The sequence below is a fragment of the Athene cunicularia genome, assembly GCF_003259725.1.
Source record: "Athene cunicularia isolate RWA chromosome 8 unlocalized genomic scaffold, athCun1 chr8_part1, whole genome shotgun sequence".
Classification (NCBI taxonomy): Eukaryota; Metazoa; Chordata; class Aves; order Strigiformes; family Strigidae; genus Athene; species Athene cunicularia.
In genome coordinates this window covers 30972968-30991890 of record NW_020799109.1, presented here as the reverse complement: position 1 = coordinate 30991890, position 18923 = coordinate 30972968, and the positions used below count along the sequence as shown (strand labels likewise).

General features: G+C 51.8%; 1 protein-coding gene across 1 annotated transcript in view; it reads right to left on the bottom strand.

Moving 5' to 3' along the window:
* Positions 1 to 18923, bottom strand: part of ASTN1 (astrotactin 1) — a 57664-nt gene that overhangs the window by 18180 nt on the left and 20561 nt on the right. The window contains exons 5-16 of the mRNA XM_026854018.1: positions 17427 to 17614; positions 13973 to 14366; positions 12997 to 13143; positions 12436 to 12543; positions 11226 to 11375; positions 10530 to 10697; positions 10240 to 10324; positions 2499 to 2573; positions 1883 to 2020; positions 1354 to 1504; positions 489 to 655; positions 100 to 294 (exon numbers count right to left, since the gene is read on the bottom strand). Of these exons, the coding sequence (XP_026709819.1) occupies positions 100 to 294; positions 489 to 655; positions 1354 to 1504; positions 1883 to 2020; positions 2499 to 2573; positions 10240 to 10324; positions 10530 to 10697; positions 11226 to 11375; positions 12436 to 12543; positions 12997 to 13143; positions 13973 to 14366; positions 17427 to 17614 (1966 nt within the window). The remainder of the gene's footprint in view (positions 1 to 99; positions 295 to 488; positions 656 to 1353; positions 1505 to 1882; positions 2021 to 2498; positions 2574 to 10239; positions 10325 to 10529; positions 10698 to 11225; positions 11376 to 12435; positions 12544 to 12996; positions 13144 to 13972; positions 14367 to 17426; positions 17615 to 18923) is intronic.

Below are 18923 nucleotides of genomic sequence, written 5' to 3'. Positions count from 1 at the left end.
TGCGAAGGTCCAGCCCCAGGTTGCTTCCAATGACACCTTCTCAGAGAGGACAGCAAGGTCTCACCCTGCTGGGGTCACCTCCCCACATCCCCAACTCACCTGAATGTCCCTTTGAGCACCTGCCCCGTGGCCACCTCCTTGGAGTGGTTGTTGTAACCGTAGAAAATCTCTCCGAAGAGTGTCTGGTTCATGGGCAGCTCACGGGGCTCACCACAGTCCCCTGCCTCAGGGCATGACTCCGAGATGAGCTGGCATGACCGCCCGTCTGTGCCCAGCTTGTAGTCCTCAATGCACCTGGGAAGCCAGCACAGAGTCCACCATCAGCTGCAGTCCCCACTGCACCAGGGGCCACCAGGCCACCTCAGAAGGGACACAAGGAATGGAAGAGACCTCCCTCTCAATCCAGCTACGAGCTCAGGGTGGCAGCGGCAAGGTACAGCAGTACCTCTGGAGTGTCCCTGTGGCCACAGCAGTGATGGGGCACTCACCCACAGAACATGAGGATGTTGTAGAGCAGGGGCTCCTCAGGCAGGGGGACCATCTGCTGCAGGCACAGCTGCTCACAGCCCCCATTGAAGCCATCTGAGCAGTCCACACCAATGTGACGGTCATAGCAGCCCGTGCCATCCTTCATGGGGCTCAGTCCTGATGGGCACTGGTGGGGGTGGAAGAAAGAGGTAAAGACCCCAGGGTAGAAATCTGTCCCAGGGGTGTGATCTGAAGGTCAGGGCTCCAGTGCTGCTCTCCATTGGAAATTGCAGCCTGAGTGATGCTTGAGGGCTGCAGGATGGATGCTGGCAACACCACCCATGGCTGCAGATATTCCTCCCGCCTCCTCTGCCTCCAGGGAGTGGAGCCCCTGGGGTCAGAGCCCCCCAAGCCATTCCCAGGGCAGTCCCAGGTAATGGGCTGGCCTCAACCCTGCTCTGGTGGGTGCAGGGTGGCACGCAGCTCCAGTGACCACCAAAGCAATAATGCCCTTTCCAAATACACTGGCTGCCCCATGCTCACAGCCTCCCCATGGCAGGATGGCCCAGCCCCACAAACCACTCTGGTTTGGAGCACACACTTTCTCTGCACAGCAAAGCAGCTGGTGTGGTGATAGGGGACATGTCTGAGTGATATGGGACCTCCCACAGAGCCAGCAAGCAGACAGGCTCTCACTCCCTCGTGTATGTGTGTGCAGCAAGGTCAAGGATGGAGGAGATGCCAGTCCGAAAACATCTCTTCTGCTGCAAAACCAACACCAGAATATGGGAAGGAAGAAAGGAAGGGTGCAGTACTTCCCCCTGCACCCTCCCCCTCTTTGCTCAGACCAAAGGAGATTTGCAGGTCCCCAGAGGGACCACACACCACGCAGCCCGTTGAGTCCAGCTTGCGGTCCGAGATGCAGCGGAAGTTCTTGCTGCAGCCCCCGTTGTCCCGGGAACAGTCACGGACAGGGCCAAAGGAGTCAAGGAGGACCTCCAGGCTGTCGAAGGAGGAGGAGGTCATCAGCTCTTCCCTGTGAGGAGGAGGAGGAGGAGATGAGTCACTGCTTCAATGAGACGTTGCAAATGCATGCATGACCACAGCTGCCATGTGGGTTTTTCTGGAGCTCAGGTCTCCCTTGGTCTGACAGTGAACTAAACAGCAGCCAAGCTTTTAGAGGGATGCAGGATCTACTGAGACAATGAGAGCTACCTCTGAAGGCTCAGCTTTGCGGCCATTAAAGAGAGGCAGGTTAATGGAGGTACTAATCTCCACCTGCAAAATGTGGGGCAGAGGTCCCAGCTCTCATTACCCCCACATGCTCTCAGTTGCTCCTCTCATTCCAGGGACACACTACCAATTTGTGTGATGAAAAGCCTCCTAAACACCCTTGCCCTACCATCTCACCTACCTGACCTCCACTGCGTCCTCCATCACTGTCATGTCGGTCTTGCACTTGGCTGAGGGGTTGATGGCCAGCTCAGCTGGTGGGATGACAAAGCTCTTGCTCAGTGGCAGCCACATGCCTTCTCCCAGGGTGTAGGTGAACCTGTCGGGGAGAGTAGCAAAGGCTTGCATGGAGGGAAACCCTGACTCCAGAGGGCTACCTCTACCCAAAACCAAGCCCTTGGACCTCTCCCATGCCCTGCAGGGATGCCAGCCTGAGCAAAGGCAGATGGGCAGGGTAAAGTGGGGTGGCTCCTCCAAATGCACCTGAATAAACCAAAAAAAGCACATGTAATTTAGGTATTTTTTTTTAAAAAAAGGCACTTCCCCTTTCAGTAGAAATCCTCCTTCAGAGCCTAAACCTCACTCTTATAAATGAAGAGGAGGAACTGGCTGCTGGGCATCTAGCATCCCATATGGAAGCTGTAGTAGGACCTTAGTAGCCATGCTCACGTGTCCCCAGGAGGTGGCACAGGACAGCCATGCTCAGCCCTGCCAGCTGGGGTAGCAGCCTGCCCATGTGCCCTGAGGCATATTTTTGAGCCTCAAAATGTGCTGACCAGGTTGCCTTTACTGCTTACCGAAAAATCTTGTCAGATGGCTGCTCGCCCAGCACCAAGTCGAAGCCACGCTGAAAGATGGTGTATGGCCAAGGCCTGGAAGAGAAATCCAGGAACATCACACCGGCATTGCGCCACCACTGCCGCTCACAGCCCAAAATGCTTCACAGTTGTGCAGAGCTGTCCTGGGATGAGACAGCTCAAACCAAGACAGGACAAGGTGATGAAAAAGCCCCACATCCAAGGTCCTAATTTTCGGGTTTCTACAACATCAGATCCTCCCCCCAGTCCCAGTAGGTCAGTGGTGTATCGCGTCCTTTATTTTGGGGTACAGTGCGCTTCAGTCCCTCCCCCCGTATCTGTGAGCCTCATGATTCTGCACACTCACATACGTACCGTCTGGCCAGCTTCTGTTTTAAGGATTTGTGTCACAGCCATCGAATTGCAAAACAAAAACCAAAATACAGATTAACCCCCTCTCTCCAAGGCTTTTGTAAGGGAGCACGTCGGGTCCGGGGCTGCAGCTTCATGATCTGCCTTGGGCTTCACTGTTTCAGGAGGGGAGCTCAGGAAGTCTCATCCCCCATGGGACTTTGCAAAGGGGTCTGAAAGACAAGCTGGAAGTTTGGAGCCAAGCAGGAGGCTGGAGATCTGATGCCCCCATCTTCTCCATCCCTGCTGCCCTGGATAGCCACGGTGATGTGCAACCATGATTCAGTGGCCATTGCCCTTCAGTGGGACACTCACAACCACACCACCTTGGGACACACATCAGCATCACAGTACCACTGGCAGAGCATGACTTGCAGAGGAAGGCTGACAAGGCAGAGGAGGGGAGGCACAGAGACCCAACTGCAGTGGATTTTGAATCAGGCAACGCAAACCCCAGTCCCAAAACCTAAAGCTCCAAATCCCCTTTGCAAGAGCTGGGGAGAGAAAGAGATTTTCCATCCCATCGCATTGCTGCTGTTAAAATTCAGGGTGAGAGTATCAGGTGCCGCCAACAAGCCTGGGGATTTTCTCCAGAGGCAATTACAGCCCTCCTGCACAAGCAGTTTAATTTCTAATCTGAAGTTATTTCAGCAAGGACAAAAAAATAGTAAATAAAAATCCTGATTGCAGGATTACAGCACGCTGTCTCATTTCCTTGCCAGGATACAATGCCATTTTCCCACCCGGTTGGCTGGGAGCAGGGGATTATATTCAGCCCACAGATCGGATTGCCCTGAATGAGGTCAGCTTCGGCCGGAAGGCGATGTGCTCCTTGCAAGTCCCCGAAGCCTTGAATGCTTCGCGCCTCCGCCTTCCAGTGCTCCTGCAGATGGGCTTTATTCTTGCTTCTCATGAGCACGCCCACAAGGAACAAAAGCAGAGGCAAGGTATTGTTCCCCATCAACTCGGGTGGAAAAGCGGTTATGAAGAGCCATTCTTGGCTTGCAGTGGAGCTCAGTGCCAGGGCAGAGACTGCAGAAGCGCGGTGACTGCCAGGCCTCTGCCAGACAGCACATCTGGCAGCCCGTGAATGCCAACATGTCTAGAACGTGCAGCCAGTGGGCTTGGACCTGCCTGGGAGATGGAAATCAGCACCCAGGCCATGTTGTGTTCACCTAGGGTGCAATTTCCAACTGTCACTAAAATTCATGCGATGATGGCTTTGTGCTGGGGAAGAGGTTTCCATGGTGCAGAAAGGAACCATGTGGCATCTCCCCAGACTTCCCCACTTTGCCTCTACTTGGGGTCAAATTAAGCCCATTAAAAGGAATGTTCACCTTTAGCTACATGCCTACATGGCAGAGGACAACCTGCCATGCACCAACGAGTCTGCAAGGACATGGTAAAGGTACTGTGCAGATAAGCCCTGAGATGGTCTCCATATGAGACCTCCAGCTCAGCAATAGACACACTATCCATCCTCATCTCTAAGGAAGCTCTCCAGAAGCTCAGTGCTGACATTTCCACCCATGCACCCTTGCTGACTTGTGTATTCTTCTGCAGAGAATGGGGCAAGATCTCCTCCCCAGGCACAACCCACCTCCTCCATCGCTGCCTATTGCCCCTTGTGCCTCCACCATTGTTTCATCCCCTCCTTCCTCTCCCATGCATGCAAGCATGTGCCCACATAGCTGTCTCCTTCCCTGCTTTCTGTGATAACTGGAGACACCTCACTGCTCTAGCTTTTGTTGCTCTTGTCAGGTATTTTGGTTGCATGGTCTTCAGAGCTCACAAAGGGGAACTGATCAGAAGCAGCTCTCTGCCTGATCATATTGTATTAAATGGGAGAGAAATGACAGCTCTCAGCTCCCTGCAAGCCTTGGCACCCAGGTAAGCATCTGAAACAACAAAACAGGGGATCACCAGGGCAGCTGAGAACCAGCAAACTCCCCACACTCAGTCAGCAAGTTCTCACAGTCAAAGCACTGCCTGTGCACCCCCAGGACAATCTTCAGGCCTCTTTGCTTTTTCCAGCTGGCCCATCAGCTAAGCTTTGCTCCAGAACTGGTCTTGAGTGGAAGTTCCTGAAATGTCTGCTAAGACCTCCAGACCTGGTGCTGCTGCTGGTGCTCTGACCCACCTCGACAGGATCCCGGCCACACTTGAATTGCAGCCCCAAGGGGACAAGGCCAGACCGACTTTCAGTATCAAAAACTGCTCCTGCCGGTGCTTGCTCCCTGCAAAGCTCTCCTAGACAAGATGGGTGGGATGAATTAAAGCCTGGTGCCTGCAGGATGTGACCACAATGAGCTAACCTGGAGCAGCTGGTTTGAGGGGAGCTGGCAGAGAGGTTGAAGGGTCTTTACAGAAGGCACTGAGAAGTCACTGCACATGAGCATGGCAGAAATGCCCCTGGAGGAGAAAGTGGTCCGCTGTTATGCACTGAAATACGTCACTTCATATCTGGTTCCCTGACCCCTGTGCTCCTGGAGATTTCCACCCAGCGAGCAGCATGAGGATGGCCATGCCAAACCCCACTGTGGCACTAGAACACCAGCTCCAAGTCTGCTGGGAGCAAGTGGTGAGGACAAAGGTGCTCACCACATCCCTTCACTGGCAGCTCAGGAATTCAAGCCCATGGTGAACAGACCAGAAGCACCCCTCCAGCACATGCACCCCTCTGGCAGCCCCAGAACCCACTCCCCACGATGATCAAAATGGGGACCCATGACGACCCAACACCACCCTGATGGGGAGTGAGCAGAGAGCAGATGTGACACAAGCACCAAGCTGCCAACTTCTTCCAGCGGTGATGCCCATCCCAGCTCCTCCTCAACTTTGCTTTGCTTTGCAATGGCTTTGCTCAGGCTTCAGTTGCTGATGTTTCTCCTCTTCCCACCTCCTCACCCCCTGCCATCCCTTACAAGCAGCTCTTTATTAAAAATGCTAATGCTGGCACTTTCTCCCTGGGCTGCCCGTAAATCTGCAAGGAGAATGGGGTGGGAGGAGGAGGTGGATGGGTGGTTTGGTGAAAGGATCTGTAAGAAAGAGGAACTTTTTATCTGGCCGTCCTTCAAGCTCACAAAGCCAAGGCACACAGCAGGGGATGGAGAGAGGCAGAGGGGAAAAAATATAGATAAATGGGTGGAAAGAAATGAGGAAAAGAGAAAAAAATACTTTAAGCAGGAAAAGTGTCACTTCAGCATGTCCCTGGCTCCTCTGTGGGGTGGGGAGTGGACAGTGTGTGGGGATGGGATAGGAAGAGCAGAAGCACAACCACGTAGGGGGATAACTGTGTGTGGAAGAGAAGAACAACAGGGAGGGGAGGTGGGTGCACAGGGCACAGGCTGTTGCTCTAATTTGGGTGCCGTGCTGGAAAAAATGGCTGTAAGGCTGCAGGGTGGAGAAAAGGGTAAATTGCCCTGCGTGGGAGGGGGTTGAGGTGGCCCCTGCCTGCCAACTGCTAGAAGAGGATGAGAGTGCCCAGCCAGACATGTTCGCCAAATTGCCTTTAACTGGCCTAAAACCTCCCATGCCAGGGTGAAGCCCATTACAAGTCAAAAGAGCATGTTGATAAAGACCCTTTAAATGCAGACCATCTTAAATCTCATTGGAGTGTCCGAAAACAGTACCCAGGCAAGAACAGCATGTGGGTATGGGAAAGCCACAGGCCATTGCATGGCTGAGATGAAGAAGTACAAATGTGAGCAGGTAACAGTTTATTAACTAAAGGCAGAATGAGCTTATCTGACTTTTGGTCAAGTCATACCATGAAGTACCCACAAGAATTTGGTTTGACCAGCAAAGATGAGGCAGGGTTGGTTGGATTGCTGGAAACTGCATACCTACCCAGGAAATGTTAGAGTAAGAGCCGAAAAGCAGATAATTAACAATCCATATCAAAGTGGGAAGACAGACTGTGAACACACAAACAGCACCAGCCAGATTTGTTTAAAACAGCTGAAGAGCAGCACAAAAAAAGCAGCTGATCAAATGTATCTGCTACCCATGATCAAAAAGAATTTTCTTTTTTAAAAACTGATGAAGATGTAGGGACCGGATGCATTGGTGAAAGATGTACCACAAGGGCATGGATCTCAGCATGGTACCCAAAATACATACAACACACAAAGCCTCACTGCCATCAGCAATAAAGTTCAAAGATGAGCTCACCCTCCTGAGCAAAATTAGATGCTGCTGAATGAACAGACACCAAGTCAACCTGTAATCACTGTAAATAAAAACAAACCAATGGCAAGCCTATCTAAACCAAAGGGCTGAAATGAATTTTCAGGTAAAAACACCACCCTAGGAAAACAGAAAAGGTCATAGCCAGTCCACATTGCTCCTAAGAGTGTTGAGGGATTTGGCAGAGCCCCCAGGTCCTGCTTTGCTGATTTACTCTTTGCTAAGAGATGATGGTGCCTTCTCCAGGGATTGACTTGCCACCTGGTTTGTGCTACCCACAGCTGCAGCACATTGCTCCAATATTGGAGGAGTTAGGAGCATATTAGACAAACAATGGTAAGAAACAATCAGGCATAGTTGATCTCGCCTTGGGATCAGGGGAGGGAGTAGAGGGTTTGAAGATGTCTCTTTCAGGTGAGCCTGTGGGAAAACTTATTAGGCTAGAGCTGGGAGTGAGCTGATGAGTTCAACAAAAAGACAACTTGGCTTGGCAGCTCAACCTCCACCCCAAAAAATGTAAATACCATGTGTAAAGTTACAAGTTATTCAGTTAAACAGGCTCTGACAAGATGGTTCTGCTGGACCAAAGACAGTTCATCACAGTTGTGGCCATGTGGAGGCCAAGGGTTCACAGGGGACACCTTGGACCGGAAAAAGAGTCCTCCACCATCACAAGCCCTTTCAGGCAGAGCTGCACCAAGCAGCACCTGAACATTAGGAACAGATCACAGCACAGAAAAAAAAATCCTCATTAAATATCAAGCTGAACTTGGCATCACAATGCTTAGTGTGGACACGCTTTCAAGAGCCCCTATAAATAGTGGAAGCTGCAGGCAGCGATGGTTAACTGTGGTTAAGTGTGGTTTCAGCTGCTACGATTTTTTGAAACAAAAATCTGACAAGTTCAAGGAAGAAACACAAAATTACCCCGGTTTCAAACAGTCAAGAGAGGAACTCTTAAAGGGTGGTGCTGAAAAAGTCTCAACACTGCAGTGGCAGAGCCTCCTTGAGAGCCCAGAGAGGAGCAGAAGGACTTTGATGACCCCACTATGATCTAGGGCTGTGTTGCACCTTGGGGAAAAAAGAGATCTGCTGGGTTTCTCTGCCTCAAACAGAAAAGTATGTTGGAAATGCTGCATATAATTTGTCATAGGCAACTTTAGTATGTAAGAAGAGACCTAAGACAACATATAACCTGGCCAGGTATGAATAGTGTTGCAGGAGGAAAGGCAAAGGCTCAAGCATGAGCTCCCAAGGGGGCATTGAGGTGGAGCTGGGTCTGAAAACAGGCCCCAAATCCCCTGGAGGAATGGAGTGGGTCCAGAGCACCTTTCAGGTTGGCATTGCTGAGATAAAAGCTGAGTCCGGAGCGGTGAACAGGTCCAGAGGGCTGCAGGAATGGGTTTGTCCCTCCTGCCCTTGGCTTCTCTCCTGCTAGTTACCACCTATATTTTTTCCCAATTGACCTGAAAGTAGATTTTTCTCCACTTTCCTTTTAGATGGCGGAGCAGCTAGATCTGGAAAAAGCTAAAGAGCAATATGCATGGGAGGAAAAGTGTGAAGCTGCAGTCCCATGCCCAGGAGCAAAGGAAAAGCAGAGAGGAAGGAAACAAATGCTTCCCCACCTGTGCTTATCCATTTTTACTACCTGCCTCCATGGATAAAGCCTTCTTGCTTTTCCCAAGGTGGTGGGTCCAGCACACTGCTGGTAGCTCTGACCAAGGCACAGGCTGGAACCCAAGTCATGCATGGTCATGGGTGGCCATGGGCTCTTTCCAACCCGCTGTGAGACACTCCTAAACCCAACACATCCCAAAATGAGCAAGTCCTTGGCAGAGGGAATACTCCCTTCCACGCCTCAGTCCCCATCACTTAATGTTTCTTATTAGATGGGCACAGAGGAGCTGGGTACATCCCTGTCAGACACTTGACTCCCTGGGGAGAACAGGGCAGGGAGTTGTATTTCTGCCTGTATTCTCCCACCCCAACAGTGGTACCCCACAGTGGTCTGGGGACATGGACCACACCACTCAGCACACCCTCAGCACGGGGCCACCTGTCTCATGAGTATCACCCTGTCCCCAGCCTGGCTGAAGGCACCCACAACAATGGCCGCCCTTGTCTCCCACAGCCAGTGCTCCGCACTGGATTTAACTGCTAAATTGCTTTTAAAATGAAAAACCACAGAGGAGGGGTTGGAGACAAAGCAGCAATGCTCTCCCTGGGCCCCAGTTCAAGACACAGCCAGGACTTGCCAGCACCAGCAGCCTCCTGCGGCTGCCATCCTCCTGCACAGCATCATGGCAGGGGTGTCGCCAAACCCAGCCTTTGATGATTTTCTCTTCCTGCTGTGAAGACTAATGACTTCAGAGAGAGCGTCCTGGCACAGACTGGGCTGCTGCAGATCTGGCTGTGGCACAGTTAGACAAGGGCAGGAAAAAAGAGGTGCCAGTACATGTGGGGCTTCTGGTTTTGGGGGTGTCTTGGCTTTCTGCACACTACCACCAGCCATTCCTGGAAGTACCCATCTGCATGTCAGAGACCCATAAGTGTTAAGGACCAGATGGAGTATCCCCTGAGGGTCAGAGAGAGATGGGAACATTTGGGATACCCCACCAAATTGCTGCCAAAACATCAGAAAGATTTCCCTTTGCACTTCCAGGGGTGTAAAGCTGTGGAGCAGAGGGCAACTGATCTGTTCCCTCAGGCTTTGGCATCAAAGCTTCTAATTTGCCCAATTTTCAATGGGGTGTCCCCATCCTGCTGACTCTCTCCTCTGCTGGGGACCACAGCCCAACCCTCCGATACCTCACACAGCCAAACCAAAAGTCCCATGAAGTGCAGGATCCCAAGGAGAGTGCCCACAAGGCGAAGAGGAGCAGCCTCAATCTTCTCCAGGCTGTGTTTACTCTGAAACCTAGCAATGACCTCTATACATCATCTCTGATTATTTCAAAAAACAGAAATCCTCATCTCCCACAGACCTGCTGCAGAGCCCAGACGTGTGCTGACCTTACAATTCACCAAGATGCCTCTAACTCTCATCCAAGAGGATTTGCCACATCCCTGCTACACTGCTGTTGAAGCCCAGCAGCTCGTGCAAGGACAATCTAAGCTTGGGCATGATGTGACAGGCACTCACCCCTGGTTTGTTCCCCACTCATTCCGGATGCAGAGGTGCTTATGCACAGGGTCCTTCATGTAGCCTTCGTAGCAGAGACACTCACCTACAGAGAGAGGAGGGGACATGAGGGATGTTGGAGGACAAGGCTTTCCAGGTATTTCCCTACTGAACCCAGCCTGCAGCCATCCCAGCCACACAGCAGCTCCATTCTCACATGTGGATCAAGGTGAGAAAGCATCTTCCCACCAAACTCGGGTTGAGCAGGCAGGGGTGAGCTCCCAACCCACCCCAGCTGTCTGACCACCTACCAGTCTCAGGGTCACACTGATGCTCGCAGGGGTCAAGGAGGCGCCGGGCGCAGAGGTCCAGGGCCCAGGGCCCACTGGAGTTTTGCTGGGAGAAGAGGACGACCTGTGCCGGGTTCAGCCAGTCACTGGCATCCAGCTGGCTTCCCTCCAGAAGGATGAACCGGCTCCCTGTCACCGAGAGGGCAGTCAGTGGTGATGACCTGCTGCTGTCCCTTCCATCCCATGATGGTCCCCTGCATCCCATAATGGACTTCTACATCCTGCGATAGTCACCTCCATCTTGTGATGATCCTGTACATCCTCTCCATTCCAAGACAGTGGCCTTTGCCCTGCAACAGCCCCCTGTGTTCCACAATAAATCCCTCTGTCCTGTGCCCATCCCATCTGCCCTATGATGGCCTCCTCCAACCCATGCCTGTCTCCTCCATCCCATGACAGCTCCCTCCATCCTGTGTCTGTCCCCTCCATCCCACAGTGACCAACCATCTCCATCCCATATCCATCCCCTCCAACCCATGCCTGTCCCCTCCATCCCACAATGGTCTTCTCGGTCCTGTGTCCATTCCCTCCATCCTGCACCCATCTCCTGCATCAGGCACTGGCTGTACCTCTGTCCTCTCCATCATTCCCTCCTCCCCTCCATTACAGCTTACAGAATGGGGCAGGAGGGGGTAAGTGAAACTGTGGGGTGCTCACCATCAGCGATGAGGTGCTCAGGGACATGGAGGGTGATCTTAACTACAAGGGGGCAGCTCATGTGGGATGAGCACACCAGGCTGATGACACAGCTCGTCACACTGATGAGGGTCAGCGTGGTCTTGTTCACAGGACTCCGGGGAGATCCCACTGCAAAATGTGAAATCACAGTCAAACGTGAGACCTGGGAGACTCAGGAAGATCTTGGGGTGCAGCCAGGGGATCTTGGGGTGCAGAGACCCTGCCCAACCCCTGGAGATACAGCATCAATCCAGTAAGCAGAGTGACTTTGGATTTTCAAAAGCATAAAGCAGACTTTGTCACAGGACCCTCCCTCTAGCTACTGCAGCTGAGGTCTCCCCGAGCCCCCGCAGCTTGGGCTCTCCCCTACCCCTGCACTGCAACATGCCAAAACCTTTGCAGTAGCAGAACTTTAAAGCAAGGCAGAGATATTGAGGAGAAGAAAAGTAAATGCAATATCCCTTTTTTTCCCCTACTCCTTCTTCTTGGCACTTCTCTCAGGTTGATTTTGTCATAAGAACAGCTTCCTGGATGCCTTTGAAAAAGCACCAAAGCACCCTAACTGCCCAAGACATGCAGGCCTTAATCTCTCAGCTGAAGAAGCTGAGCACAAAAAGCTGGCTGGGGGCTGAGCTATCCCCTGCAGAGATAAATCCTGAACCAGCCTCCCAGCACCCTGCACAGGCACTGGGAGTGAAGCAGATGGCTCCCAGTTCCACCACTATCAAAAAACCAAAGCACCATCTAGCAAACAAGGCTCAGCGAGGGAAAACAGACACAAACTCTCCTCCACGGAGGAGAAAAACTCCCAAAGGGGTGGTGCAGGGCAGTGGGGTGAGGCTCCTGCCTGGGGACCAAGCCTGTCCCCATCCTCTGCTGCACATACAGCTCGTATGTGCACCGGAGCTCACAGACCAGCCTTTGAAGCGTGTTACTCATTAATACACACCAGAGCCTGGCAGAAGCCTCCAGCAAAAAATCAGAATACATTTCATCCTCTGCTGAGAAACTCCACTGGAGAGCAGTGGCAGCCCGCTGCAGGAGCAGGAACCAGTGCCTGCCTAAGGTAGCCCAGATCACGCCTGGGTTTCCATCTTTTGCAAATGGAAAGTCTCCGAACCCAGAGAGGTGACAGCAAACAAAGCAAGGGTAGTCATGGCTTGTCACCCACCTTCACAGCCGCACCCACCTCGGCTGCGCCTCCGGCTCCGTGATGGGTCTGTGTAGAAGGTCAGCTGGGGATCAGTGTCTGCCTCCGTCCCTGAGTCCCCCTCAGGGTTGAGAAATGCTGAGCCGGCTGCAGGGGACACCAAGTGTGGTCACAGCAGGGCTGGCACCATGCCACCCCAAGCTGTCACATCCTACATCACCCCTTCAGGGCAAACCTTGCCTTGAAGACCAGGAGCCCTGCCTGCCAGGTGCAGCAGAGACAGCATCTTTTCCCCTTCCCACCACACAGAATCATGCCCCTGCCACAGCTCCCATTACCTTGCAACTTTTCCCCATAACCGTGCCAGTATCATATAATATTTACTGTGGCTAACACCCTCTGCATCTTTGCAATCAACCAACCCAACATTATTTTCAACCTTGCAGACATCAACTTTTCTGCTTCCCCCCATCCAAGCCCTCCTTTCCATGCTTCTTGCCCAACACTAGTTCTGTTTCTCCATCCCAGGAGAGGGTGAGTTGTTGGATCATGGGTGGGTGGAAGCCCAGAGCACTCCATCCACCCCAAGGATACCCCTACCTCGTGCTTTGTTGTTGATGCGCTTGCGCTGACTGCTGGAGGTGTGGGACAGTAGTGTGGCCTGCTGGTGGTTTGAGTCCACAGGGCTGGTGGCGATGATGTTATCTTTGTACTTGTTCATCAGGGACAGCTTGGCATTATCGCTCCCTGAGTGGGAAGAATTTAAGGCAAAATCTTTCAGGGATAAGATTTTTAAAAAGGAGGGAGGTGAGAAAGAAAGAGATTCTTCCTTGGATCCATCTCCAGCATCTGCATGAGGCAACCATGATGCCATGGCCAATGGGCCAAGCTGCCCTCAGTGCACCCTCATGAGCTCCTCAAAGCCTGATGGGGACCAGCACCTCCACCCAGCTAGCCAAAAGCTGAGATTTAACATTCAGCCTCTCAGGGTACTTCTGCATATCCATGTCTGTAAAGAAAACCCCTGGAGAGCTTTAGAAAGCACACCATGGTCTTCCCAGACCATGTCTCAGTTGAGAATGCTCCAGCTAGATGGCTCAGCTGGTAATAAGGCCAAAAAGCAAGTGTGTTACAAGCCTCAGAGAATCCCTGCTGGTGATCAGAAGACAGTGTTAACTCTGAATCATACTGATGACAAGTATAATTTTGCTACTAAAAAACCCAGATGAAGAAAACATGAGAAATCCTGGGATACAGAAGAGAATTTTGCAGGTCACCTTGGGGTAGCTTGAAGGGGACACCATTCTGGCTGTCCCTCAGGCCACAGGAACCCTTCTCCTCAGAGGTCCAGTCTGAATTGTCCCAGCTACGTTCCACTTAGCAGGGACTGCTCTCAACTGGATGCAAGGTCTCCCAGCAATGGAAGCACTTTCAGAGTGCCACCAACATCTCACATGCAACAAAAGCCCAGAGAAATGGGGAAAATGATTAAGGGAAAACTTGTGTATGGAATGATGGAGAGAAGACGAGTTGGAAAGGACACAGCTCAGCCCATGCCCCCCTGTCTCATCCCCACCTGGTGTGAGGTCCATGCTGGCCTTCTCATTGCAGCCCTGCAGCGAGTCCAGGGTGCGGGTGACCTGGCTGGCAAAGTCTTCCCCACCATTCATGCACTCACGCTGGAGGTGGTGCCGCAGGTCGGTGATGTCATACTCATAGCCGTCCAAGATGGGGGTTTCACGGATGCTGAGCGTCCCACTGGAGTTGTGCCCCTGCACACGGGCATTGCGCAGGCTCTCCCGCCCGTGGCCCCCGATCAGCACCGAGGGGATGTAGTGGATCTCGTTGGCTGCCTCGGCGCTGGCACTCTTCTGGGGCTGTGGCACACGGCGCCGCTTGCACCACCGCCGGCGGGTGTAGAGGATCATCACCAAGCAGAGGATGGAGAGCAGCAGGGCGATCATCCCTCCCTGCAGGCACAAACATGAGCAGGGCTCAGCCAGGGACACTGGCCAGCCACCCCCTCCTCAGGGATGCAAACGCCCCAGGGATGCTCTGGAGTAGCTAAAACAAAGGCAATGGTGAGAGGAGCCCTGTCACACCGACAAAAAGGTGCTGGCCCAGGGAGTGCCCAGCATTGGCCAAGCGTTCCCCCTGAAGCTTGCCTTGAGCTGGACCAACTTTGAAGTCACTACCGAGGCATGAAAAAGCAGCATTTAAAGCAGAGCGTGTTTTGTTTCACTCTCCTGTAACACGTCTTTGAAAGCAGAGATCAGATTTATTCCAGGCGAACGCTCCTATGGGCAACTTTTTCTGACCCATTTCCAACCAGTTTCAGTGCTGTCACTCTCAATCTTGGGAGATTTTCCCAGGGCATCCTGCAGAAATTGCAGCACAGATTAAAGGAGATCAAGGCTCAAAACAGCCAGATGACTGAAGTTGTTTGGGGAATGCCTGGGGGGAAAAGACTGTATAAGCTCCTGTTCTGCAGGGACAGACCTGAAACTGCACCCAGACCTGTCGTCTCACCACCATCCCCAAGGCCACCTTCCTGCAGAGACATCATCACTGCATACAGACAGAGGCAGCAAGATGGAAGCCCAAGCTGGCCCTTTACGCCCGGTCTGCCAATAATTTTTAAATTTTTTTAAAATTTTTATTTTTAAAAAGCATGCAATCAGCTAAGAGCTTCATGTCCACCCATGGGTCTGGTCCTCCTCCTCTCTTGTACATAATAGCTGATCTTGATAAAATAAAATAATAGTAATAATCTGCTCCATTAGGATAAAACATTAAGGGAATTATTGAATGAAAAGCAGGAGAGGCAGCTGGAAAAGGATCTCTAATGGCCATTACGGTTTAACACTCTTTCATTCCCAGGATAATAGAGCTGCAGTGCACCCTCCCACTCTCCTTCCAAACTTTCTTTAAAAAAAAAAAAAAAAAGAAAAGAAAAAACAAAGAAACTTCAGTGATTAAGGACACAAGCAGTCCAGGATAGGAGGAGGGGCTGGCTGGCACATGGCATCTCTTTGGCCAGGAGCCTGCATCTGGGAGGATGGGAAATCTCTTGCTGGGGCTGAAAATTGGCACTGGATTCATGCCTGGCCATGCTCATACCGAGTTTTTTAGTGTAAAAATCAGGGCCCAGTTCTCTAACATATTCAAATCCTTTTGAGATCTATAAATGAGTGGGGACTACCCACATCCCCACCAGAGATGGGCTCCCATGTCATGGCTCTCCATCACCCTGAGGATGGGTCCATCTGCAGGTGGGGTGACAAGCAGGTGGGAGTAATAGCCGGGGCATTGCCAGCTTTCCTTTCCTTTGCTGCCCTCCATATGCACATTAAATCCTCCAAACACCAGGGAACTCTGCCATACGCCTGTGCCAGTAAAGAAGGGAAACCAAGTGAGAGATTGAGTCAGGTGGACACCCATTCGTTTAGGACTGCAGCTATGAGTTCTCAAAAAAGACTGAATTTCTTCTGCCCGGGTAGTATGAGAGGTCAAACCATCCCTGGGGGAGAGTAGTCCATGGCCACTTAAGATTTCGAGGGGCTCTGAAGGGAGGATGAAAACCAGCACTGGAATCCCCTCCACTCACTGCTTGTTGGAGGGAGTCAGAGCACCACCTCAGACCCCCAGTTCCTCTCCACAGGAGCACAGAAATCCCATTCTGCCTTCATCTCCCTGACCTGACACTTGTACAATGGCTGCAAGAGGAGCCCTGTGCTGGATGGGTGCAGGAGGGCTTCTCACACGGTCCACGTGCGAACCGCTGTCACAATGGATACAGCCCCTCGCTCACACTTCTTCTCTTGGCAACCACAGGGGAAAGAAAGAAATTCAGCCTTGAAAACTCCACGTGATCCTGACTCCTGGCACAAAAGCCAACGTCTATTTGTCAGGATATAAGGATGCCACTGGAGTGGAGCTGAGAGTGATGGGGGAAAAGTGGGGGAGGGAGGATTCAATCTGTATTTACACATTTTGGTACGAGAGCAATGAGTTGCAGACATCAGCTTGATAATAAGCCTTCTTTCACGTACTCCTGTTTCGATCTTGGGATTCAGCGGTACCCAAAAAGACCAAGATCACAGTGGCAGAGTGGGGCCAGCCTCTCCCTCTCAGGAGCAGCTGGGAACAGACACTAAAAAAAAAGATAACGGTGCAGAATGTTTGTGGGGGTGGCCTTGCCAGTGATTTTTTTTTTTCCTCGAGACTAATCAAGCACAAATGATGGAGGAGAAACCTGGCCTCGGGCTGCAATCTGGAAGAGCTATTGTCACTCTCATTAGGGTAGGCACCATTAAACAGCCTGTTTGCAGCCTCGGCAACACATTGTCTCTGGCTAATTATCTTCCAGGGGCACAAAAATTGTCGGATTCTTCAAATTTTTTCCAGCGTAACAAAAAAACCCCTAACCAACAAATCACAGGTCCATGTCCAACACACAGATCTCTGTCTCACCTTCCTTTCTCTGCCATCAAAACCTCATCCCTGCGTACCCGGAGGGAGGAGGAGAGCTGTGCAGCCTCTGTGCATGGGATGCTCTTGCTTACTGCACACTGTGAAACTGCAGCCACACGGCTGCCACACTGATAAAAGTGGTGGTGACAGTGCCCAGTAGCACCGTGACACCCGCCACGTGTCAGAGCAGCGAGCGCCAGGCACCATCCATTGGGCAAAGGGCTCCTGACAAAGTCATTGTGAATTAGCCTTGGGTTAAGGGGGTTGAGAACTTAAAAGCCCAGCAGACCCCTGGGGATAAAGGCACCCGTGCAAACATATTTGCAAAGTGATGCAAACTAAGGGAGAGGTTCAAAGCAGCCCAATGTTAAAGCATCCTGCATGCATCATCATTCAGAGAGGTGCCCAGAGCATCTTAACCAGCCCTTGAAGGTGGACTCAGTTCCTCCTCCTAGACCAGCTGAAGCCAGATGGGTAAAAACACGGCTTTACAGAAGCCCCTATATATTCTAGTCTTCTGGACACCTAAAGAGGGGGGCTGCCTTCCCATCACATACCATGACGGAGATATGGAGGATCCTCAGCTCCTCCTCTGCTGACTCAGTCTGGGGCTCATCTGTGGGGTCGAAGCCGGGAAGATTGGGGGCCCCATCTTGGTGGTGGATGTGGAAGAGCAACGTGCCATTCTCCAGCCACTGCTGCCGCCAGCGCACCAGTGGGATGTCATCCGTGTTGCCCGAGATCTCTGCAAAAGCAAAGCCAGTCAAATGGGAAGGTCACATGGAGGACGAGAGTGATGGTGACATTTGCCTCTTCCCAGAAAATGAGTGGAGGGACCAAGGGACACACAGAGCAGGCTCCCCGCAGTCACCTCCTGCCAGCACCACAGCTGTCCCTACACAACCCACAGGTCCTGTAGGCTATCCCTACACAGCCTGAAAGGTTAAAGGGGAGTAAAATATTTCTGGGTAAAATACAGATGTGAGCCCCTCCAAAAATCCAGGTGTCATGCAGGGACAGACAGCATCTCTGGACCAGAGCCAGGGAGCCTGGCAGCATCCTTCAAGCCCTAATTTGGACGGGCTTCACCCACATGCTTCATGCTCCAGCCATGGGGAGCAGAGGATATACGACAATGTTTCAGTGGCACTAATGAGATCACTGGGACCACGTCACAAATTATTGCAGACAGAAAATATTTCCTATCCTTTCTGAATGGAGAAATGTGCACATGGCTGTGATTGCACCTGCAGCTTTGGCTCTGACTGAGATGCATTCAGAGGTTTTCACTCTTCAACCATTGTTTACAGCTCCCCACACAGGACTCAGCCCTGAGATCTGCAGATGTACCTGCACCTTCTGCCCAAACACCCCAACTTTCCCTAAGTACCTTTAACTTCAGGGTTTGGGAGCAGGGGACAGATGGACAGAACTGGGCTGAGGAGTGACAGCAGCAGAGGACACGCAAGAAGGAGGAGCAGCTGAGGGCCGGGACACGACATGTGCTGCAGGACACTAAATGCCAAATCAAACCAAATTCACCTGGCTGACTCCAAAATTTCAGGGACATAAAAGGGAGGGTGGCACCAGCAGATCCCTAGAAGAGGTGGACACTGTTTTAACCACCACCTTCATCTCAGACCAGATCACCTTGATCAGTACCTCAAGCACCTTGGTCTCAACCATCACCTAAAGCCTGCCATTTGCCTGTTAGTTATTTTTCCTGAAAACATAACCTTCAATTGCATTTGTTGGAATGACCATTAAAAACATGATGAGCTTCCCAGCGAGAGGCAGCTTTCCCTCCTGTCTCTGCCCCATGGGAAGGCTCCAGCCAGACCTGTCCACTTCATCCCATTTGTATCGTGCATTTTGATGGCAGTGGGAAAGAGCCCAGCTCGCTTTGCAAATTGTCATCTTTATTTTGCTTGTTTCATGCTGCCTTCAAATGAAAACTGGAATTCAATTACAGTGCCGAAAAACAACATTTTAAATTCACTGTTAATTAATTTCATTAGGCTGCCTTAAGTGAGCTAGCTACTGGGGCGGGGGGG